At 37.3% G+C, this 25,390-nt stretch overlaps 1 protein-coding gene across 3 annotated transcripts in view; it reads right to left on the bottom strand.

Annotated features, from left to right (window-relative positions):
* LOC104034235 (ligand-dependent nuclear receptor corepressor-like protein) overlaps window positions 1–25,390 on the bottom strand; it is an 88,179-nt gene that overhangs the window by 40,721 nt on the left and 22,068 nt on the right. For all 3 annotated transcript variants that reach the window (XM_075708815.1, XM_075708814.1, XM_075708817.1), the window contains exons 2-5: window positions 17,627–17,692; window positions 8,990–9,069; window positions 8,609–8,738; window positions 898–1,152 (exon numbers count right to left, since the gene is read on the bottom strand). In XM_075708815.1, the coding sequence (XP_075564930.1) occupies window positions 898–1,152; window positions 8,609–8,738; window positions 8,990–9,069; window positions 17,627–17,692 (531 nt within the window). The remainder of the gene's footprint in view (window positions 1–897; window positions 1,153–8,608; window positions 8,739–8,989; window positions 9,070–17,626; window positions 17,693–25,390) is intronic.

Raw genomic sequence — 25,390 nt, 5'->3', positions numbered from 1 at the left:
GCTAATCCAAATCAAGTTCAAAGTCCAAAACACTCTTGTGATTGTTACCAGTTTCGGAGAGCAATATTCCTTGAGGCATAGAGATTATTTCCTTTTTGTAAATGATAGTGAGACAGACTTTATTTTTCTTTTTCTAGCTTAACTCTCAATTAAGAAAGTTGCACTGATCTATAATGATTCAGGCATGAAGTATGGAAATTTCTTCCCAAATTAATCTTCTCTTTCCATCATTCTAACCAGTCTGTATTAAAAGAATCAAAGCATCCAAGGGCTGACACAGACAGAATGAACTTTGGTCTCAAATTCCAGTATTTTTCTCTCTTTTCTCAGAGGTATTCTTAATAGGCATTTCTTCAACAAAATCTTGAACCACGGTTACCTGTGACAGCCACAGGTGAGCTGACTTAGGTTCAGTATTCTAAAGCTGCAAAATTCCAATGCTATTTATTTAACACAGGCACTCAGAAATGAGAATATTTAATCTGCTAACACATAATATGAAAAATGTTTATAGTAAGAATGTGTGGTGGGTTTTTTGGGGGTGGTTTTTGGTGGGGGTTTTTTTGGGGTTTTTTTGGGTTTTTGGGGGTTTTTTTTGGTTTGGTTTTTTTTTTTTTTTTTTTTTTTACACAGTTCTCTTATAACATTTTTCCTGGTGTTTAAAGGAAAACATATGAGTTTTCTTGAAGTGTTAAGTTGATGCGATGCCAATTTTCCTTCAACCTTATTTTAATCAAATAGGATAATTCTTTTTTTCCTATTACACTGATTACTACTTTCAAAAGACAATACATATAGGTAGTTGACACAGACACATACTTATTTTTTTTAAGGCAATAAGACATAATAAGGTAGTAAAAGACAGCAAAACACAGATAAGCAGATATAGAAATTTACCTTGCTGAGTATTCTGTTCTTGAGTTCGATTCACAGTGAGGTCTAGAGGGCTATCCTGTTCTTCCTGAAGGGAGTTTTCCGTTTGGTTCATTTGGATACTTTTACATATCAGACTTGGTTCAAACGATGAACCATTTCTGTTCTCTTGAATTTTGCTACTTTTTGAAATGTACTCAATCGCAAACTGACGGATCATTTTTTTCATTAATTCCTGAGCAACTAGGGGAATGTTAGGATCACAGTTCTGAGGAAGATCTAGGAACAAAAAAACAACAACATAGGCAACAGATACATTAAAAACCCCAAACTTAATTACTTTTCTTTAAATAAATCTTATAAGCACAATAAATATATCTAATAAGTACATGTGTAACAAACACATTAATTCAGATGTCTGGTAAGTTTTTCTTATGAGCATTCCTAACTGGAGGTCACCTGGAAGAACACATTTAGCACACATCAGTAATTTTTACCTTATTACTCTGTCATAGCATGCAAGTAAAACTATGTGGGTAGACAAATAATGCAAGTATGGGAGAAAGAATCTGTATTTATTGTTGGTAAATAAGTTGAACTTTCATTTGCAGACTGTTCATTTTAGTTTTGAAAAATAAAGCATTTTGAATAAAACCAGTAGAAGTTAAACAAAGCTATGAAGAAGTTACTTTCAAAGAACAACTATAACAAAAATAATTAAAGTGCAGTTCTACAGATTAGTCCTTTTCATAACACAGACCAGTTGGACTTGAGGAGCTGATCTTAAAAAAAAAAAAAGAAAAAAGAAAAAAAGAAAAAAATTTGTTTCACCTACATATTAGATTATAATCCCCACTGTACATTCAGGATCACAATGTCAAAACTGATATGATGCTACTTGAAATGTCCCATACAAATTAACCTAACATTACCAAGTCCACCACTAAACCAGTTAAGGGTAGAGTAGTAACCTCATGTTTCCTGGCTTGGTGGCTGGATTATTTTTTAATGAAAGTAAAAACTAGGAACCATTAAGGTTGGAAAGGACCTCTAAGATCATCAGTCCAATCATCAGCCCAGCACCACCATGTCCACTAAACCATGTCCCAAAATGCCATGTCTGCCCATTTTTTGAACACTAATCATCTTCAACACTGAACAGGTATCTGGTCTGGAACAACCCTGCTTATATAGAGTAATTAGTTTGTTGCATACACCCAAGAAAAACTTCTTCGAAGATTTTTGGAGAACAGGTGTTCATCAATGCAAATGGGAAAGATAGTTATTTTACATCCTTGTATGATCTGTGCCTTTTAAAAGCAAAAGATTATAGAGCACAGAGACACCTATCATTAGCTGGAAAACACAACAGCTTGGAATAAACTTCTGCTTATTAATCACCATCCATCCCCAGCATCAACTATTATAACACTGCAAGACAAAACTCCTTCTGCCAAGTTTCTAGTGCCTTTCTATTCCATTTTAGACTCTTTGCATTAATAATACCCAAGTACAAATTGCTTTCAGACACTTGCAGGAAAAGCCCGCTTTTCCATTAGGAGCAAAGTCATCTTTTGACCTAGTTGGAGTAACAAAGGATGTATTATTTTTGCTCTTATAATATTTTCTTTAGTATTAGTTTTTAGGGTGTTTTTTGGGTTTTTTTTTTTTTTTTTAATAATTTCCAAATACTTCCTATGGAATAATAAATGCAGCAAAATTTTTCATATATTCAACTGCTATAGCTACAGGCGGTTTACAGGTTTTAAGTTAATTTACTCTGAAAAGTTAATGCTAGGGGAAAAAAAAAAAAACAGTATCTTGGAGCATATAATCTGGAAGATATGCTCCAGGGGTGCATCTGAAATGCTCTTGCTGCTAATGCATATTCAATCTACAGGGCAAGACCACAGTTAGTCTAAGCTTAACTGCCGTAAACACAAATAGTGTTGCTATCGCATCTTCAGTATTGACTGTTCTATCGTGTAAGTCATTAAATCGTCACTCATGTTGGAAAGACCTTGGGACGTCTCTAGTATAACTGCCTGCTCAAAGCAGGGTCGACTATGAGATCAAATCAGGTTGCTCTGGGTTCTATCCAGTTTGGTCTTGAATACTTCCATGGATAGAGACTGTACAACATCTCTGGGTAGCCTATTCCACTGCTTGCCTGTCCTCATTTTTCCTCACATAAAAAAGAACCTCTTGTTTCAATTTGCCTGTAATCTTCCACTGTCCTGCTATGCACCACTGTAAAGAGTTTGACCCTGTCTTCTCAGTAACTTCATCAGAGGTACTGGAAAGCTGCTCTTGATCCATTCCTATTAATGCTGCTTTGCTTCCTAATGGAGAATGAAGCTGTGGATGCATAATCTGTATTATGAGGAAGAAGAAATTTAGAGTATTTTGAAGACAGAAATAATTTCCCACAGCTCTCCAAATTATATGAACAGAAATGAGAGCGATGCTAGATATTCAAAGGAAAGAAGAAAAAGTTATATGGTTTCATATACTATTTTCCTTTTACACACTGTACATTTTTGAAAAAAAACCAGACTTTTTAAGGGTAAATGCAGCTTTTATGTAATGTTTTATCATGTAAGACTCCTGAGTGATCAGAATAGGGTACACACACTTTAAGTGTATTATGTAAAGTCTAATTACTTACATTCAATGGCTGTAAGTCTGTATTATTATACAAGTATGCAATGAAAACATGTAGAGACCTATAATTTTAAGTTCACAGTGGTAAAGTTTCACTACACATGAGAAATTTGTAATTAGTAATATAAAATTTTTAAATTAATGTATTTTCAGGTAAGAAAAATAATAGGTCTCTGAGCTTAGTATCACTAGCAAATATTTCTTAGTTATTATCAGCAGATGGCACCAGATATACTTTGTATGACCTAAAAAGTTTTTATTCTAAGATGTTTTTTATTAGGAGGAGTCATGATTATAGCTACTTACAAAGTTTTAAATCTACATGCCTACATCTGTTTAAACTTCAATTTTTCATATAGTTGATTTAAAACACAAGACAGCTGTATTTACTCCATGGATCACATACATACATACATACTACTTCAAACCCAGCAGAACAGTCTCTAAGGATCTGGAGTAAAAGGTAGCCCTGATGTTCCTCTAGTTTCTCTCAGATCACTTTAGACCTCCTGATATTATTGAGATAAGAGAAGGCTAAATGACGCATTTGTATGACATAATCTGATACCTTCTGTTTGTGATTGTCAAGATTACAGTCAGAATGCAAGAGAAGGCAGTAATAAAGATGATCTGTAACTATGACTAATTGCAACTATTTTAATTCAAAGCTCACATTTAGGATTAAGACTTGCTCAGTTTATGTACTGCACCACCTTGTAACTATTCAAATCCATATTCTTAACTATTCTGTATGTTAACACTATGTGTGGTCATTAGACAGCAATGCTCAAAGTAACGATTGATTTAACTGATAGTTCAGACTTACATGTGTATTTGGCAGGACAAATGGACAAGGAATTAAAAGCTCCCAGAATAGTGCTCCACAATAGCATTCTATTTCTTGAAAACCAGTATTTTTTCCTTGAAAAGTCAAAATAGTGACTTAATTTCTCTTCTGATACAATACCAAAAGGCAGTGGAATTCAGCAAAGAATCACAACCCCCTTGTACCTTACAATCTTCTTGTGTGAAGAGCAGAACTAAGAATACCTGGTTGCTTATGAGCATGTTTCCTGTATTCACTCCAGCTCCCCCCTTTTCCCAAAAAGGCCATATATACTCTAGAATGTCCCCACCTCAACAACCACTGAACTATCCCAACAATATTCTTAGCTTTACCCGTAAACTTGTCCAGCTGTCAGATCACCAGCAAGTTAAAAACAGAATTCAACAATTTATTGAGCCATGTATCATGATCAGTTTAATTAACTTGACTGATCAATGAACAGAAGAAATAAGGTCCAAGTTCACTCTAGTTTTCCATTCTTGTAAACATTCAACATTTTTCCTTCCTCTACTTAGATGGTCATTTTCATTACTCTATATACAGTCATATCTCTAAGGATTTTCTTAAATGTAGTTGAAAATGACCAAGAAATTCAGAAGTCAGTGAAGACAGAAACATTGGCAGGCAAGCAGTCAACACAAAAAATTATGTTTTACTTCCTTAAGAAAGCAGATGAAATCCTGCTAAACATTCTTTCCTGATGAACTTGAGGAAGAGGGATAGCAAGGATGTCATACAAGTTTACAGCACAAGCTGTGACAGTTCTCAGTTCTTACAGAAAACCTTTCAAGATTTTGAAAGGACAAATTAGATTTCTTAAAATTTTTTAATAAAAAGGAACTGCAGGTATTGGATCAAGTAGTGTGTACATCTCAAAATTATACCTCAGGAAGTAACACTTTTTTTGTAGTCTCAGATTGCGTGTGCAAGATTACATTTTCATAGGTTTGCCAAACTATACATACACTGTTCAAGAAGCATAACCAGCTCGTGACATCTATGTATCTCTGAGATATAACTAAGCACAGAACACGAGAACTCAGAGTGTTAAATACAGGTATACGGTATGGTGTAAGAAAACCATGGTTATGAATGGAAATATTTTAGAATATGAGACAGATACCTAGAAACAAGGAAGAACTTCAAAAAGCTTACAGGGAAATTATTTTGGTATGGAAAACATGGCACTGAAGATACTTGACAGAACAGCCCACAGAACCTGGAAAAATTCAAGTCATCCTGACTATTTTCTCTCTCTAATTTTCTGCCTCAATTCCTTAATTTCTACAAAAGCTTTTCAGGTTTCTATCTTCTCCTGGTGGATCGTGTCCTGAAGATAGAACCTGATTCACAACTGTGAATGTATTTAAATGACCTTTTCCTTTTTTTGTTTTTGTTTAAAGAGATCGCATTAATACTGCATGGAGAAAACACCAGCTTCCAAGAACATAAAATGTGGATCACTAGAAATTCAGAAAATTAATAATCCATGATCAAAATGTCTGATCAAGCTCTTAAACAACTATGGCTCTGCCATGTAATGATAATCACATATGCCACATTCTATAATATTCATAGTAAAAAGACTAATATGTATTTTTCAAAGCACATCATGGTTTTTCCTCTTAACTGCTGCTTTGACAAAAGAAAATGGATAAAGTTATGGAAGCAGAAAAGTATCACAGTCTACTCTGCTTACAATACCAAATGGGTAAAGAGAGACATCATACCTGGGAAGAAAGTACCTGGCTTTCAGATGTATTGTTTAATGGAAGCAACCAATGTCTGATGACAAAAATTGCTTAGGCTTTACAGAGGTGTCTGCCAAGGATACGACTTTCCTACAGACAGTTACCCACCAAACTGGTCTTTCACTGACATGTAGTAAAGATAGGTTCCTAATAGGAAGACCTTGTTACTTACAGCCTCTGAAGAGTTTACCCATCTTGGCAGTAATTCTATCATCCTTTTGAAAGAAAAGAGGAATCATCTTTGTCTGAGATTCTACAGCCAAATCCTCAACTACGAATGTGTGAAGGTTGTATGCTGTAGACAATGATATAACATTGCTGCATGTTTCAAGATCTTCTGAACTAGTTTCCCGATGACCAAAAAAACAAAAAAACAAAAAAAAAATCACAACCCCAAACCATTATGCAAATTTAAAAATTCAGTCATATACTAACTTATTCTAAAATAAAAAGATGAGACCAATAAACACAACTCTCAGGTTTGCTCACTCGTCTTAGAAGTTGTTCACAGAGGCCCTAAATGAAACTGTGCTAGTTATGATAGAAAGAGACAGTTTATGATCTTGAGGAGTCTGCAATCAAAACAAGTGAAACAAGTGGTACTTCCATTTTAAAGACAGCCAACCAAGAATTCTACTTTTTTTTTGACAATGAAAAGGCATCTGGTTTAGTACCAGGTATAAGAACTAAAGCTAAACTATTACCTGAAATTTTTTTATTCCTTTTTTCCTAACTGATCTCAAAAACCTACAAAAATTCAGAAAGCAGACTTGGGATTTTCCTAGTAAAACTCTTCATCTTCCTCCTACAAAGCCAAGACAATTACTTAAATACCTCATAAATTGGTTTCACATGCCCTTTGCAGATACAAAATTTTTTTTTTCCATTTCACTTCCCATAATTTGAACAACTTAAGAGACCTTGCTGGAACCTGAACTGAAGCAATATTCTTAGAAAACTCTTCAGCAAAGTACCTCTTACCCAAGAATACTCAAGTCCTTCAGAGATTCACAAAAACAATTGGAAAAGACTTTGGTTTTGGTTTTCAATAGACAAAACCTTTTTAACCTAGCATTACTGATCTGGCAGATCAAAAAACCTAAGGAAGATGCTAAAAGCCAAATGCTCTTTGTGAAAAACTTCACAGAAGTCACTCACTCCAGTAAGGTAAGGTCATGCCAAGTTTCACCTCTTCCATGATAAAAGTTCCTCTCAAGGAGTATCAAAAGACAGCATCTCCAGCAGAAGCAGGTGAATGTTGAAAAACACTGTACATCTGGACCAAGAAAAGATCTAAGAAAAGTAGAAATTTGAAGGAATTAAAATACCTGCCAAGGGAGATGCCATGCAACTAGGCCTGTGATGAAAGTATAGTAAGAATTTCAGAAGTAATGAGTTGGCAACTTCACTGGATGTTTTATTTTGAATGGAAAATAGTTTGTTTTAAAGACAGCCAAGGAACAAAGATGGACTCAAAGGCTCTTGCACTCCATTTAAAGTTCTTTAAAGCCCTAAGCAAAACATAGGCTGAACAGACAGATGCCCTGTACAGAAAGATTCCACCCACCCCAGGTTCAAGTGCATAGTAATCTCTTCCTGCTACAGCAAGCTAAAGGGAAGAAAATTAATTTTGTTTTTTTCTCCCAGCCATGTGAAGAGAATGTGTCTGACTCTCTCTAATTTTTTGTTAGCACAAGAGAGGACTGTCACCCTAGTCATACTCTGCTATTTTGACATCCAAGTACACCTGTTAAACCCACGAAAAACCTATGAAAGTTGTTGCTACTGAGTAGAGCTGCATTCATATTCCTTACATAGAAATTTAAGGAAGAAAATGAGGGGTTTTTGTTGCCATTGACAGTGACTAGCTAAGTAACCTCCATGAATCACGCTGACTTGTCAGTCACTCCTTTAACTTGCTGAGTGCAAAGAACAAGGACAGAAAAAATTAATGAGTTACTAAATACTCTATTTTGATCAACCTCTGACTTGGATATATTTGAAGTAGCAGCTTTTGTGTGAGAAGATCCCAAATCCTATTTTGTAATCTGTAAGACACATTCTCTCACCTCACACAGACACATTCTCTGTCCTGCTGAAAACTAGAAGTGAAAGTTTAGGAACAGAAAACATTTAAATGCTTAAAAATTCCAGAGAATGGCAGCTGAACTTGGCATGAAAACAAAGTAGCAGCTCATGGTAAAAAAACTCAATAAAATATAATGAACAAAGATTCAAGAGAATAACACACAATGCAATACGACTAACAGCAATGGCAAGGAGAAAAAGTAGTGCTCCATATGGTGATTCAAGTAAGCAAAGAAAAAGATTAAGGAAAACCACAGCAATAAAGAAGAGAAACAGCATTCAGTACACAAATGAAAACAACTTCAGAATCAAAATCAACCCTAAATCATTTGATTCTTCTGGATTTGTGTCATATCTCTTAATATAAAAGACATGCTTTTATTACCTTTCTTTCGAAAGAGTGCATTTAGATAGTTTTCTGCTTGGCATTCAATCTTATCAGTGTTGGACTGTCCCTGAGATGACAGTTCCTCTGTAGGCGTTGACTGTGAAGAACCGATAACTGATGCACGATCCTAGAAGACATAAGAAGATTATAACATCTTTCAGAAGTTAGTCTGCTGGTAGTACAATATACAATTAAATTATTGAGCTGTTGACTGAAGAAGAACCACTAAAAAGATATTTACTATAAAGCCAAACCACCTCACTCCCTCTCACAGCCAAACTATCTTGAGTCAAAATGCAGTATCAATTCTCCGATTCTTACTTTCATACAAAAAATTGGGTGTCAGGGAGTCATGCTTGATATCACGTTCATACTTACACTGACTGTTTCTTTGTGTAAATTACAAAAGGAACATTTCTCATCCATAGACCAGTCAGTTAGCTCTTCTGGCTCACAGTCTTAAAAGAAGAAAAAAAGCTAGATGTTTTAAACAAGTAAAAATGAATTTTGAGACAAAATACACATCCTACAATTCTCTTAAATTCCATCATAATGTAATATGCATTTATTGGTACAATATTGTGCGTAGTATCCAATTCTTCAGACATTTCCAAAGTCTTGTCTGGCTCACATGGCTCAACTTTCAAATAGCAGAGGGCACCTTTCTTAAAAGGAAAGGTAAACTCATATACTTCCTTGATTACCTATCATAGTTACTGAAGGCATCTGAATACTGTAAATAAAGCTCTGAATTCCAGTCATCATTCCTTTTAACAAAAGTGTACAAACTTGTAGTAAACTAAGCTAGGAATTAGGATATGGACTCTTCGCCATTTGAGCTACATGTGTTGTATTTAGAATAACTTTAATTGATTTGAAACGATCACTATAGGTAAAACAAAACCCTATACTCACTTGTAGCACTTGATTTATTTAGAAAACTTTAAAGTAACTTTCCATATTTTATCAGAATATGTATTTTGGTCTTGAGGGAATATAGGACTTAAACAGATTGCCTATATCAAGTCCAGTCTTCTCCTACTGAAGGAAGTCAAGCCATCTATTTTCTTTAAACAAGTTATTAAGCTCCATTTCAAAAGTTAGGAGTTTTCTACCACATACTCTTCTCTTCCCCAACCACCAATTGCTTTAAAGCTTTTCCCAAACCAACTATGCTAGTAGTTAAAATTATCTTCTAATTTCTTGTTTAAATTTCGCGTTTAAATTTCTCATGGCAAGTTATTCCAGTTTGTTCTTGTGGCAATACTGTTCTTACAGCCATGAACAATAACTGTTTAGGTATTTAGCACCTTGACATATTTACAGAGAATACCATTACTTGCCCTTTACACTTCATTTTGCTAGGCTAATCTAGTCCACCTGTTTTTCTCTCATGAGATTCAACCCCATCTCTTCGGCACCACTCTCACTTGAACACCTGTTTCCTAAACACAGGTGACCAAGATCTCAAGATGATGCCTTTCTTTTACATTTACACCAGACTTCCTTAAACTGTAGACAGTACTTTTCCTACAGTATGCTAGTTGTGCATGACTCTTTATCATAGCTGCAGCATTTTGGCAGGTGAATACGAATCTGATTAACTACAACACCAAGGTCCTCTCCATCCTGTTCATTTCCAGTTCACGCACTTACAACTAAAACAACTGTGTTTTTTCTCCCCTTATTAATTACCAAATATGTTTCCTCTTTTTCTCTCTACCACTAAATTACAGTCACAGTTCTGTCAGAGAGGTTCTTGAGATTATCTGCTTTCAATAACACACAGTGATAGGTTGACCTTGGCTGGCTGCCACCCCCCCCCCCGCCAGTCACTCTCATTCCCCCCTCCTCAACAGGGCAGGGTGAGAGAATAAGATGGAAAAACTTGTGGGTCAAAAAAAAAAGACAGGGAGGTCACTTACCAATTACTGTGACAGGCAAGCCAGACTCAACTTGGGGAAAATTAATTTCATTTATTGACAGTAAAAATAGATTTGCATAATGAGAAAGGCAAAACTAAAACCACCTTACCACCCCTTCTTCCCAGGCTTCAACTTCACTCCTTCATTCCTGGCTCTTCTACCTCCTCCCCTGCTCCAAACAGCACAAGGAGGATGGGGAACAGGACCTGTCCTCAGTTCATAACCATTCCTCTCTGCCGCTCCTTCCCCCTCACGTTTTGCCCCCGCTCCAGCATGGGGTCCTTCCCATGGGCTACAGGCCTTCACAAACTGCTCAAGTGTGGGAGCTCTTCATGACCTGCTCTAGCACAAGGAATTGAGAGCAGCCCTGCAGAGAAGGACTTGGGGGTACTGGTGGATGAAAAGCTGGACATGAGCCGGCAATGTGCGCTTGCAGCCCAGAAAGCCAACCGTATCCTCGGCTGCATCAAAAGCAGCGTGGCCAGCAGGTCAAGGGAGGGGATTCTGCCCCTCTACTCCACTCTGGTGAGACCCCACCTGGAATACTGCGTCCAGCTCTGGAGCCCTCAGCACAAGAAGGACATGGAACTGTTGGAGCGGGTCCAGAGGTGGGCCGCAAAAATGATCCAAGGGCTGGAGCACCTCTCCTACAAGGCCAGGCTGAGAGAGTTGAGGTTGTTCAGCCCGGAGAAGAGAAGGCTGCGGGGAGACCTTATTGTGGCCTTTCAATACTTAAAGGGGGCCTACAGGAAAGATGGGGAGAATCTTTTTAGCAAGGCCTGTTGTGACAGAACAAGGAGTAATGGATTTAAACTAAAGGAGGATAGATGTAGACTGGATATAAGGAAGAAATTTGTTACAATGAGGGTGGTGAGGCACGGGAAGGGCTTGCCCAGAGAGGTAGTGGAGGCCCCATCCCTGGCAACATTCAAGGTCAGGTTGGCTGGGGCTCTGAGCAACCTGATCTAGTTAAAGCTGTCCCTGCTCACTGCAGGGGGGTTGGGCTAGATGACCTCTAAAGGTCCCTTCCAACCCAAAGCATTTATAGAATCATAGAATCATTTAGGTTGGAAAAGACCTTTAAGATCATCCAGTCCAATCATTAACCTACACTACCAAGTCTACTCTAAACCAATCAAGGGTGGACTAGACTAAACCATGTCCCGAAGTGCCACATCTACCCATTTTTTAAACACTTCCAGGGATGGTAACTCCACTACCTCTCTGGGCAGCCTGTTCCAATGCTTGACCACCCTTTCCGTAATGAAATTTTTCCTAATTTCCAACGTAAACCTCCCCTGGTGCAGCTTAAGCCCATTTCCTCTCGTCCTATCACTAACTACTTGGGAGAAGAGACCAACACCCACCTCACTACAACCTTCTTTCAGGTAGTTGTAGAGAGTGATAAGGTCTCCCCTCAGCCTCCTCTTCTCCAGGCTGAACAACCCCAGTTCCCTCAGCCACTCCTCATAAGGCCTGTGCTCCAGACCCTTCACCAGCCTTGTTGCCCTTCTTTGAACACGCTCCAGCACCTCAATGTCCTCCTTGTATTGAGGGGCCCAAAACCGAACACAGTATTCCAGGTGCGGCCTCACCAGCGCCGAGTACAGGGGCACAATCACCTCCCTGCTCCTGCTGGCCACACTATTCCTGACACAAGCCAGGATGCTGTTGGCCTTCTTGGCCACCTGGGCACACTGCTGGCTCATGTTCAGCTGGCTGTCTACCAACACCCCCAGGTCCTTTTCGGCCAGGCAGCTTTCCAGCCACTCTTCCCCAAGCCTGTAGCGTTGCATGGGGCTGTTGTGACCCAAGTGCAGGACCTGGCACTTGGCCTTGTTAAACCTCATACAGTTGGGTTCAGCCCATCGGTCCAGCCTGTCCAGGTCCCTCTGCAGGGCCATCCTTCCCTCAAGCAGATCGACACTCCCACCCAACTTGGTGTCATCTGCAAACTTACTGAGGGTGCACTCAATCCCCTCATCCAGATCATCGATAAAGATCTATGTCTGTTCCACAGGGTACAGTCCTTCAGGAAGAGACTGCTCCACAGGCCCACAGTTCCAGCCAGAGAACTTGCTCCTGTGTAGACTCATCTCTACAGGACACAATTCCTGCCAGGAGCCTGCTCCAGCATGGGCTCTCCATGGTCTGTAGCTTCCTTCAGGGCATCTCCACCTGCTTTAGTATGGGATCCTCCGTGGGCTGCAGTGTGGATATCTATTCCGATGTGGGCCTCCACAGGCTGCAGGTTCTACCTGCTTCACCATGGTCCTCTCCATGGGCTGCAGGGGAATCTCTGCTCCGGTGCCTGAGCACCTCCTCTCCCCTCTTCCTCCTCTGACCTTGCTGTCTGCAGGGTTGTTTCCCACTCTGCCTGCCCCTATCATGTCATTCCCCCGCCGCCAACTGCTGAGCTTTACTCTTCCTTAAATATATTATCACAGAGGCACCATCAGAAATAAAATGAATCTGAAAAAAATGAAGTTGAGTGCAAACATAACCCAAGTAACTGTATTATTATTTAAATCTAGTTTACTCAGCTCTAAAATGCTAATTTAGAACAGAATTCTGTATTAACAACACTGTATATGCTTCCAGGGATGCAAACCAGCAGTTTTGACAGGCTGGACAGCTGATGATCAAAAACAGACACGGGATTTTTTTGACTGGACAGTAAAAAAAGATAATGAGTTATTTGTGCTGAATTAATCTAGCTGTCCCTGCCTGTTAGAGCTATTCCTTTAAGACATCCACAGATGAAAACCCCCACCCAAAAACCCATTCTTTCATAACAAGTTCATGTTTTCATAGTTTTCCTTGTAACCACAATAAATCTACTTATGAATGTTGGGATCCTGTGCATAACTCCAAGACAGGTTTTGTATTTTCAGAGAAATTCTTCTGCCTTGGAATCCTGAAATTCCACTGTTAAAAGTCTAACTACAGAGCAATCCTTGTGTGTCGCCAAAAAAACAAACCTTGAGAAACATCAGCTCTACATGACACTAAATTTATTCGAAGAAGTATAAACCACGTACAACATAACACATTAAGTATGCCAGTGAGCTAAGCAAAACTGCCATCAGAGAGCAGATATATACCAGATATATCAAATGCTAGACACCCAACAGTCTCAGGTCACCACCAAAAGAAAAAAAAAAAATACCCGTCTCAGTATGTAACTACAGATAGACAACCATACTCTCAGATAGACCAGAGGCAGGTGGCACTTTAAGCCGAACAAACTTTCTCTTAGCTGCATTCAATTCAGGATCATGATCATCTTCCCTCCTCATTTTTTCTTGCTTGGTCAGCTGATGAAAGATTGGCTGACAACCTACAACACTAGCCAGCTCATGAGAAAAAGTTGATAAGACTGTGCAAAGAGCATTTTAATACTGAGCATGGTACAGATTATTACTTGAAACCAAAGTAATTTAGTACAAAGCTGTTAAACCTATTTCCATTTTTTAAGAATAAAATGGTGAACTTTGACAAAAACTACTACCTTTTTTCATTTCTTAAGCTATTCAAATCTTTGTTTCCCCAAACCATTTTTCCCCAAGGAGTCATGCCGAATTAAACAAATTAATAGATGTCTACAGTACTGAACTGATGCTATGTTTACCTCTTAAAATATTAAATAAATGCCTAGCAAATTTAAATATGAGATAGCTTAAAAAATTCAACCCTTTCTTTCTAGTATTTTCTGCATTATTATAATGTCCCAATAAATTTTCCAGCTATTTGTCACAATTCTGAACAAATCATCCCCTTCCTTTTTATATGGCACTACTGCTTCCTAATAAGTACATTAGAGTATCTGAGGTGTTTATCATGTTCCTTCGTCTTTTTAATTTCATAAAAACTTGAACAATATTAGAGATTGATGTTTCTAATATAATTTTTCACTCCATTACTTTATACATGAATAAATATTCCAGAACAACCTAAGGAAAAATAAAACACACCCTCAAATAAACCTTTCACCCTGTATAAAGAGGTTTTTTTCCTGGCAGAGAAAGAATGATAACAGAGCTGCTTTTCTCCCACAAGACACTGTTCTTCCTCTGTCCATAAAAGACTAGAACCCCAGCACATAATCCCAAAAAAGAAAATATACACATACCAGATGATTAGAGGAAAAGCTTTCTAACAGTTTAGCTAAATATCTGTAAGTAGAATGTAAAGAGTAACAATTTACATGTGAATCTACTTAGCTGAGAGTGGGTATAAGCAAAGGATTAGAGAGCCCTAAGGATTCAATGACACAAGAAGCCTCCAGCTGATTCAGAGCATGACCAAGGTCAGATGCCAAGATACAGAATTTGATACCTTTGCAACCAGCGGCTGCACCATCAAAGCAGTCAGGAAAAAATCCTGGTGCTGAATAACAGAGGTGATGAGAACAATTTAAGCAAGCCCAAGGTAAGTCCTAGATATACATCATCTAAGAATTTCAAGATAATGAAAAAAAATCTTGCCATTGTCAGGTAACTATCTGTCAGTTTAATTAGTTTGGCTTCTCAGCAAGATCGTTTCTGAGGTTTACAAAATATTTTCTTTGAAAAGTAAAAAAACAAAACCTAGTAAAACTGAAGTGTAACTTTTACCATTTAAATTTGTCAATACAATTTATTATTCTCTCAAGCAACTTCGAGAGAATACAATACAGTAATTTAATCTATAGATCAAATACTATTTCAAGACAGAACTAAGGAGGAAATATATCACACTCATTGTTACATTTTATGCACATTATTCATTTTTTTCTATGTTACAAACAATAGATAAAAACAACAATGTAAGAGAAAAAAAATGCTATTGTAGCTAAGCAGCATGTATTTCGGCCGGTTCTCACACATTTCTGGATAAGAAAGCCACATAATTTCTTGAGGTTTGTTCAAAGAAGCATACAGTCTTGCTAATGAGGCATAATGCTGCATGTTGACAATACTGCTTCAGTGTTTACGATGAGAAAAATGGACACCTTACAAGACCCAGTGATTTAGGCATGTTGCGAAGAGTCTAAAAACTTGGGTTCTGATTCTACCAACCATATACTTTCTTAACTAAGGCAAATTATTTACTTTATGTCTTAGCTTCATTATCTGTAAAGTGAAAAGTGGCACTTCAATTATGACAGTGGAAAGATCTATAACAAATTTTACTCAAGAGTTCTGTATTAATCTTTATAATGCAATTCAAATTAGAAATAGCCTTGCATCCTATACTACAAGGTCTACCTCTACTGTGTTTGTACAAAACATGGCAATTTCAAACAGGATTACTGAAGTTACAAATACTATATCTATAAAAATGAACCAAAAATAGTAAGGTAAGGTGGGCATGCCAACCTAACCTTCCTTCACCTCTTCTGCAGTTGCTCCAGAAGTAAAATCAACTTTACAGACATGTCAAACATGGAAACAAGCTTTAACTGTTGAAAAATTCAGGCACATTACTGACAGATATTCTTGCAAATAGGAAAAATTAGTTTTAAAACTTTACATTTTAGGTAAACATGAATTTAATTTGCAGGCCAGAGTCACTGGGACATCAAATATCAAAGGTCCTCTGCAAGCAATGGAAATAGCAGATCTTAAATAGGTTACAAGAAACCTTCACCAGCATGAAGGCAAATAAGCTAAAACTTTTCACATAAGATAGATCTAATATATGCATGCAGGAACTCTAAAGGAGCAATATAACACCTTGTTGTGTACTATCAGGTTCCTTTAACGGTAACACTTGTAATTCTGGTCATTACCTCAGTATTTTCTGCCTTTTTACACAAAAGCAAAAAAAAGTTTTCTGAATTTTCTTTCAAAATGTAAACCCTTTGATGCAAAAGAATAATCAAGCTTTAATCACTAATCAGTGTAAAGCCCAATACATAGCAACCCATTGGAATTACAACCAGGAAAAAAAAAAAATACTGTACACTATTATAGCAATGCCCTGTTCCCTTTTCAAAGCAGTAATGTGCTTGTTTATCATTATTAGAAAATGGGAGTACTACTCCTGAAAATAGGCTTTAACCCAAATTTACACATTTCTTAAATGGTTTTAAGTCTGACTAGTGGCATGCTTAGCTTTATAAACAGCAAAAAATATTCTTAAAACATCAGTAAAGTAGTATTTCAAGTTCTCCTCCTTTCCCTTGAAAATACTGTGTTATCCATATGATACAGGCCAAGGAACTTGCACCATATGAAGAGGACAAAACCATAACCAAGTTAAACCAATCATTCCAAACCTATTCTAAGCAAACATAAACATTATATGCCACTCTGTCTCGTGTACTAGCACTATATAAGTTAGATGCTTTGCAAATTACACTATCGGATAATAAATTGTAAAGAAATGCAATGGAACATTTTTCACAAGCCATGAAAACGAACTTGACAGAACACTTCTTTCAACACTTCAAAGCAATTTTGTGCTGGATTTTCCTCCTCTGCTTTTGTTAAAGATGGAGAAACCATTTCATACTTAACTAAAGACTCAGGTGTTACTGACAGCTATTCCAGCAAAACTAAACCCATTTGGAATAAAGTTAGGTCTTATAAGGGTAATGGAAAATATACTTACACACAAATATAGATATACTTTTCATATATACACAAAAATACATAAAAAAAGCTTAATTTTTTATATATATCTAAAGATGTAAAAAAAATATATGAAAAGCTTAAACTTTCTTGACCACTGCAAGAAAACCAAATTAGCATTTATTACCTTCCTTTTTCCAATTAATGTCAATAGGAAGCTGAGCAGCTTGTCTTCCCTTTCTAAAAAATGAAGTAGGAGATACAGTATTCCAGAAAAGTAAATCTTTCTCATGAGAGCTTCTCAGGAAAGCTTATCTAATCCAAAATTTCCTTGCATAGGAACAAAACCTAGGTACCATTTTACCTAGTGTTTTGCCTATGCACAGTATTGACAAGAACATGATGAAATAAACATTAGAAAGAAAAACAGTTTAAGATTTCCTTTTCAGAATTCAATATATACTTTAAACTACGTCTAACTAAAAGAAAAACTAATAAATTAAAGTCATTGCACTAAAAGCTGGCTCATTTACCTTCAAATAAACTGAGGTCTCTTCGTAGCCTTGGTCCATAAAGCCCTTCTAAAATACTTTCAAAACCTGGAGACAAAAGAAACATTTAAAACAGTAAATCAAAAGTTTCTTAAAAGAAAGCAAATTCAAGAACACTGGCAACAAGTATTCTCAAGTTCTGAGAGCAATTCTAAAAATTGTTACATTTATCACACAAATATTTAGTCCTTCCACTATAGGACTATTCAACAGAATTAGAAGATAAATACAAGACAAGGCAACTGCCATCTGCACACAATCAGCCTATTAAGCCATGCCCCAACAACCTAATTAAGACTTAAAATAACTACCACAGAATCTTAAAGGTGGGAGGATTAGCCTCATAGCTCTACACAAGTGAAGTAGTCTCTCTCTTACGCTGAGAATTAGAAGCATGTATGGAGGGGGAAAAAAAAAAAAGAGAGGAATAAAAAGGAGGAAGCCTTCAAAATCAGAAACTTCTCATTTGTGATCACCTCAAATTACATAATCTGAGTAGGCTAATATTTCTACAAATATAAAAAAAAAAAAGATTATTTTGCTTCTAATACCATAACAGTTCTCTCTAGTCCTCCATATCTGTATAAAAATGTTTTAAAATTGAGGATTAACTAAATCCAATTATTTTCCAGATTTACCAGCTAGTCTGTTTAGGTATTTGGTAAAATCGCGTACTGTAACAAGGGAGAAGAGACACAGAGCAAACCAAATGATTAACCACCACCCCCCCCCCCCAAAAAACCCAAAAAACCCAACCAAAAAAAACAGAAGAGGAAATGCACAACAACTGAAGAAATATGGTGAGAATTTACATCATCATCAATGTAACAGAAGTTTTGTTCAATACAGAAACAGTTTCCGAGCACCCCCTCTTTTCTCCCTCCAAATAAGCTTATTTTCAACTAAGAGGATAATTCAAAGCAGCATTTGAAGGTTCTCATTCTTCATATTCAAGACCTGTCTATATTAAAGATGTAGCTATTTTACAGTACTCTGCAAGACAATTTTATCATCCCACCACAGAAAAGATACCAGTATCTCAGGAAACAACTACTATCAACAAAGAACATTTAGAATCATAAAAGTTGCTCATCAGCTGTGATGCCCTCCAAGACAACACAACATACTGCACTCTCATCAAAAATGACATTTATTCTTCTGATTTAGATTGTATGTACACCAGTATAAGGAAGAATAAACATGTATCGTATCTTATCTGGCATGTTAAATAATATATTAAAATCCTAATGTAGACAAGAGAAACTATCTTAACATATAGGAGCTGTTCAGCTTTGACAGGTCACATTTTGTTAAAATTTACCTTTCTATTTTGTATTATTTTAGAATTTTAATATATGGATTATATTTACATTATTAAATTCAATTGATTATAATTATACTTGCTACAAATCTATGATTTGAGCTGTAAATGTATTTATTTCAATTTTCCACTTTTCTTTGTAATAAATGTAGTCCTATGTGGGAACGCAAATTAAGTGACAAAACCACTGTCCTCTCACAAATATATATATAGACACTTTTTAAACACAGTCTACAAAAACTAGAAAGCAAAAATCCAGGGCCCAAGCATACACTGAAAATTACCTTAAAGCATTATCCACTGACTCTTAGATTCAATGCAATATAAATTCACATCATATTAGCATTGCATAAATTCCCAGTTCTTCTGGCTTCAAAGGGTTATGGACAAAAAAAGCAACAATAAAATACATGTACTACTTCTACTTTGTCCATTTTTCTACAAAGTTCTTCTGCTGCTTTTCAGCAAGATTGATACAATTTTAATGTAGCCTAACAGGAAGATACATCTTAGTTTCTAGTACAGCTACTAATGAGTATGTGCTGGCACTGTCTCATAATATGTAACAACCTGAATGCAAGCGTTTCAATAAACCTTTGTTTTACTTCATAAGACAGTATGCATAAGCAAATGGTAGTAGTAGTTTTGGAACTCTTCAGAACCTGAAGAGCCTACAGATACCAGTCAGAAATAACACAGAATCATGGAATGGTTTGGGTTGAAAGGGACCTTTAAAGGTCATCTAGTCCAACCCCCCTGCAATGAGCAGGAACAAATATACTTTGCTTATACCTCTTGTGATTCACCAATTAAAAAAAAAAAATCTGCCAAATTAATTTTACAGATTTTTTTGCGTTTCTTGATGGCTGACTGACTCCTTGATTCCAAACTACCCTTCAAAACTACTGTTACTCGAGCCCTGACACTTTCTAGCTCCAAACTGAAAAGAAACACCGTTGGCTCTATTAATTTGCAATGCCCCAATCTGTCAAACTCCCTTTACCTCTAATAAATTTCTTCTGTTACTTATTTGCCTTACTTCTTGTATCTTCATGTAAAAAGAACATCAGCTTTCTTCATTATCTGACACCCTTTATGATCCAAATCATGTTCCTTCAACAGTCTTCATAAGCCAAAATTTATGACACAGCGAGTGTCTTAACCCAGTTAAAAGTTTCCACTGTTTGCTTTCCTGAACAAGGTTGTGAACAGTTCTCTTCCCTGCATTAACTCTCCCCCCGCCCCATTACCACCCTCCACCAAATCCATTGCTTTCCTCACTCAGGGCTAGGATGAAAACTCCCAGGACAAGGGGAGGGCTGGAAGTTGTGACCTCCAGCAACAGGAAGGGGGGGTCTCTTTCCATTGGTAGCTATTCGGGTGCTGAAAAGGCATGAAGCCCAGGAAAGAGGCGAGGAGGACAAGTTCTGTCAGGTTTGGCATCTAAGCCTGATCCATGGGTGACAGCAATGTCACTAAAAGGAAGCAATGGGTGACAGTAATTGCAGGCTCCCAGGGGGATGCAGGCTTCTATACAGCAGCCAGACTGGCTGTCTTAAAAGCTCTGCTGCTTGCCCATGGTCCAAATCTGTGATGTTGCAGAGAAATTCTTATGGCTTACCTGGCCATTGCAACATTATCATTTGTTGTCCATCTACATGGCCACCATGATACTGCCAAAGGAGATCTTCAGCAGACCAAAGCTAACTACAGGAGTCCAGGGATAGTGGTGAATGACACCAGAGCCCAGGTGCTTGATCCAGGGGAAAGCTTTGACAGGAACAAACATCCTGCAGATCAACATCTGACTACAGGGCTGCAGGCAGGACTGCAGCTCTTAAGACATTAAGACCCTCTGAGAAACAAAGTGCTTGAGAGACAGGATCCATTTGATAACACAAATCATCATTGCCAAAAGCTTGCTTCATAAGGAGGGCTTCAAACTAGGTTTGCCAGAGAAGTGGAGACTGAAGCCTAGAAAGTTGGAGAATGGCAGAGAGGGTAAATGCACAGGACAACACAATGGTGAGGATCTTACAGTCCCCCTGAAAATGTGGCATAAAGGGGGACACGTCTTGAGTAGCCGTATATGAATGCATTCAGCACAGGAAGCAAGCACAAGGGATTAGAAACCAGAGCACAGAACAGTCTCAGTGGGAGTATGCGGTATGGTGAGGTAGCTCACACAGCTGGAGAACTGCAGTGGATGGATACTGGCTTTTAAGAAAGGAAAAGTGAGAAAGTCAAGGAAGACAGTGCTTACACTTAATGCAAATAACTTGAACAAATGGAGCTTTAGTGTGCAACAGGCTACAGAACAACAACAATCCATGGGTCAGGATTCAACCAGGGGAACATCATGGTGAACATCTGTTACAGACTGCCCAACCAAGGGTGAGTAGATGAAACCTTCAAAAAACAAAGAAAAAAATGCTGCACAATCACAGGCCTTAGCTCTCATGAAAAATACAAATTACCCTGACATCTGATGGAAATGCAACATGGTAGCGCACAAGCAACCTAGGAGATTTCTATGGTGCTTGGAGGACAAACCTGACTGAGGTGCTGGACAAGCTCAATAGGGGAGACAGTCTGCTAGACCTGCCACTCATTATTAAGGAAGAACTGATCAGTGATGTGACAGTTAAGAGTGGTCACAGCAGCCATGAGAGAGAATTTAAGATCCCAAGGGAAGCGAGGAACTTCAGTAGCTGCATAATGGCCCTCGGCTTCACAGTCACTGATTTACACCCCACCCCCAGGAGAGGGGAAGCGCAATGAAGCTAGCAGTACAACTGCTTTACTGTCTTGTCTAAACCAAAGAAGTCTCAAATGGGCTATGTGTCTATGGCAAGGTTTTTAGTGAGCTATCTTACTAACTCTTTATAAAAAGTCAAAGAAATTGGAAAGGTAAGAGTAATTACCACTACTGTTACTTTGTGAATTATTTCCAGTATGTTGTCTCTACAAGTTTACTCAAATTTAAAAGAGTATTAAAACAGTATTATTAAATCCAAAATAAGTCTTTAGACTGTCTTCACAACTTTTAAATAAAGTCTTCTTAAAGAGAAACTACCCTTCAAGTGCTTATAGAACTTAGTTTTCTGTAATGTTTTATCATTGTGAACTATTTAGTGTCTGTCACATCTTAAAAGCCTATCTACATTAGAAAGTGTATATTGCCAAGTATGAACAGTACAGGCTGTAAATGTCTTTGTTATGAATAAAACAGAATAATGATTAAATGGATACATTCCATGGAAGCTTCCCAGGTTGTGCACCTTATACAGACTTACAGAGGTATTCAAGGAATGCACAAGAACTCTTCCTCACTGCATGACCAAATACAGCCATTTTTCATCTACTCTTTAGCAATAGTGTGGCTATGTATTATGAAGGTCTCTTCCATCCAGAAACTAGTAAATAGCTAAGCTGTACCTGTTACTGTGGAAGCTATCTATAGAGTAGATTCTATGATGCACCAAGTCTAGAGGAAATCACGAGGCGCAGACTTAGAATTTTTAACACAAGGTTGGCCTAGGTTACCTTCAGACAGATGTTAACTGAACAACTGTACAATACAAACTGAGGTCAAACAGGTTTAGTTATACACTGGCTATTCTTTTTCCAAAAGCTGTATCTCCATAATGTTTCTGAGAGGAAGTAGTTATTTTAGCCTCACGGTTGATCCCAATTCAACACCTCAAACCGCCCCTCTCCTCCTTCCCTCTCTACATTCTCTAGGTGATCACAACTGAGACTGCAAGTAGGTTTTCAACAAGTTTGTTTGAATGACTCAGACTATGTGTTAGGAGAACAGCCAAAAAAGAATAAACATCATGTAATAAATGGAAGCTGACATTTGAATACTGCTTTCAAATGCACCACTTGGTGGGTCTGAAAATATAAGTAATTACTATACAGTTGGGAAAGAGAACAGTAGTATATGTGCAGGTTACATTAAAGTGTTTTTGATAGGTTTGGTACACTCTACATCATACTAATTTCTTGATTCCCGTAGTCTTGTTTATGGCCATATTAACTCCAGTATTTGCATCTTCTTTTCAAAAGAAAGTACATATCATAAAAGCAAATATACTTCCATTCACCCTTGACTCTTCATTCCTTCACAAGCAGTCTTTTTTTGTTCCTCCATTTACATGTTTCTCTTTCAGAAGTTAGGCAGTTCTAGGGCTTCAACTATAAGGCTTTTTTGTTGTTAAAGTCACTGTATTTGAGACATTTTACTAAAATGTAATCCTTTTTAGTAAAAAAAAAAAAAAATATGCCTTTTCTTTTGCTCTTTTACTCAGTGCTAGAACACAATAATACTAAATGTCAAGGAGAGGCCTCACAAGACCATAATAATTACAATTGATGCAGGGGTATGTTGAGGTACTTGCCTAGTCACTTGTAATAGGATAAATGGAAACACATGTAACTAGCTACCATGCTGTAGCTACTGAGTTTAAAAAAAAAAAAAAAAAAAAAAAAGAAAAAAGAAAAGGTGAAGGAAAACCATATAATTCAAATTCTCATCACACCAATGACCTCACAATAAGCCACCTAAAAACCCCTTTACTTATACTCGCTCCGCCCGCCCCGAACTGCTGCAGCTTTTTCCAGTTTAGGAAGGTATGAGCAGATGAACTGATAAAAAGCTTTCAGTGAAAATATTTCTAAAAAAAATTCACTTTTTGGTTTGATATTTTTCCAAGCCATAAAGACTGTTTTATTCATATCTCTGGACACATACCAGAAATGGTAGGTGAATGTTCCTTATACAGACAGACAAAATTTAAATGGAAGAGGGAGATGCTTAATAATACTGCTCACCTGATTCATATTTACTGCTCTATTTTTCATCTTATTGTTGAAAGGTTACGCATTAGAAGAGATCATATTGTTCTAACTATGTGTTAAGGAATTTGAAAAATACCAGGTGCATGCAAATTAAGTTCTGCTTTTTCCCTTCTCCAGCATATCCTCAGTTAGGCATAGGGTAAGACTGCTGCACACTGCTTTGAAGGACAAGGCATGCATGTGTATTTTTACTACAATGAAATGAGACTTTTAGCTTAAAGCACTAGAGTCTGTGGAGGCACTGCAAGAAAAAACGGATCCTGAGGCTCTGTAAAACACACCTTTGTTAGCCCACCTAACAAAGTTAGCAGAATCATATGTCGGAATCTTCACAACTTCCGTGTGCCTAAAAACTATCACAGGAATTTCCATCACCCTCCCCTTTGTGGCTTACTATACCAAGAATCACATCTGAATTATTGTAGTTCAAGTTGTTTTACGGAAGTCCAAATCACTTGTTCTTTGTCTTCTTAAGTAAAATCAGGCCTCACCCCTCCTCCTATTTATGAAAAAGACACTGTTAAGTAACATGCATTAGCAAGAAAGATTCATGTCTCCTTGTTTTTTGAGTTTACCCAATATTCTAAGCAGAGTAAATGGAATGAAAAGTTAACATAGAAAAAAATTGCACATTCTATGCAGCGTGGAGTCTAGCCCATTATTGCTACTTTTTAAATAAAAAATAACATGAAACTAAGTTCCAAATTGCTGATTTCAATTCTTAGAGGATTGTAAAATTTAACAAATGGTCTTTAAAATGTAATTAGGAAAATCCAAAGAATAGGATTACATTTAATGAGATTGGGCACAGTACCACCAGACACAGCATTGAAGTGAAACTTCCTCCTCTTATTTTGGTGTTCTGTAATAGTAGTTAGTGTTACTTTACCTACTTGTTAAAGAGGCTTCATTACAACTGAGAGCTCAATTCCTGCTTCTGCCTTGTCCTTTAACCACAGGAACACTTACCTAGTTTTCATATAAATTCTGTTCCCGTTCTAAGTCATACAACCCGTATTTTGAGATGGTATTTCTTAATCTATGAGGACCATTATATAAATTTTATGAGGAGTCTCAGAAACTAAAAACACATTGGAAAGAAATTATGTGCAAGTAAGGACCAAAAGACAGATCCTGCACACCCCAGTTTATTGCCCTAACTAACAGGCTAACCTCCTTAACTGCTAGCCTCCTTTGCCCTATACACTTCAAGTAGCAGTAACTTCATGGCAAGGTACAACACACAAACATGCAGTTCTGAGCTAAAACTCACTGACGTAACTGATGTTACGATGAGAAGTAAAAGCTTCCCTTCGTATGTGAAAATATATAAGCAGCTGAAAACATTAAGCTTGGTTCTTCCACACCAGAGCAATGACTTAAAAAGATTCCACCCCACACACCTTGGCACTTTGCCCTCTTTCACTCAACTAAAAAGTGATCCCTTCTAAGAACTACATGTACTTTGAAAAAGTATTATATATAAAAATGACAAACTTCAGTTCTACTTCTTCCCATTCTATACAGTTTCACGACTGCATTATTTCGTTTGGCTCAGTCCA

The sequence above is a fragment of the Pelecanus crispus genome, chromosome 4 (genome assembly GCF_030463565.1).
Source record: "Pelecanus crispus isolate bPelCri1 chromosome 4, bPelCri1.pri, whole genome shotgun sequence".
NCBI lineage: Eukaryota > Metazoa > Chordata > Aves > Pelecaniformes > Pelecanidae > Pelecanus > Pelecanus crispus.
This window is presented reverse-complemented; position numbering and strand designations above follow the sequence as displayed.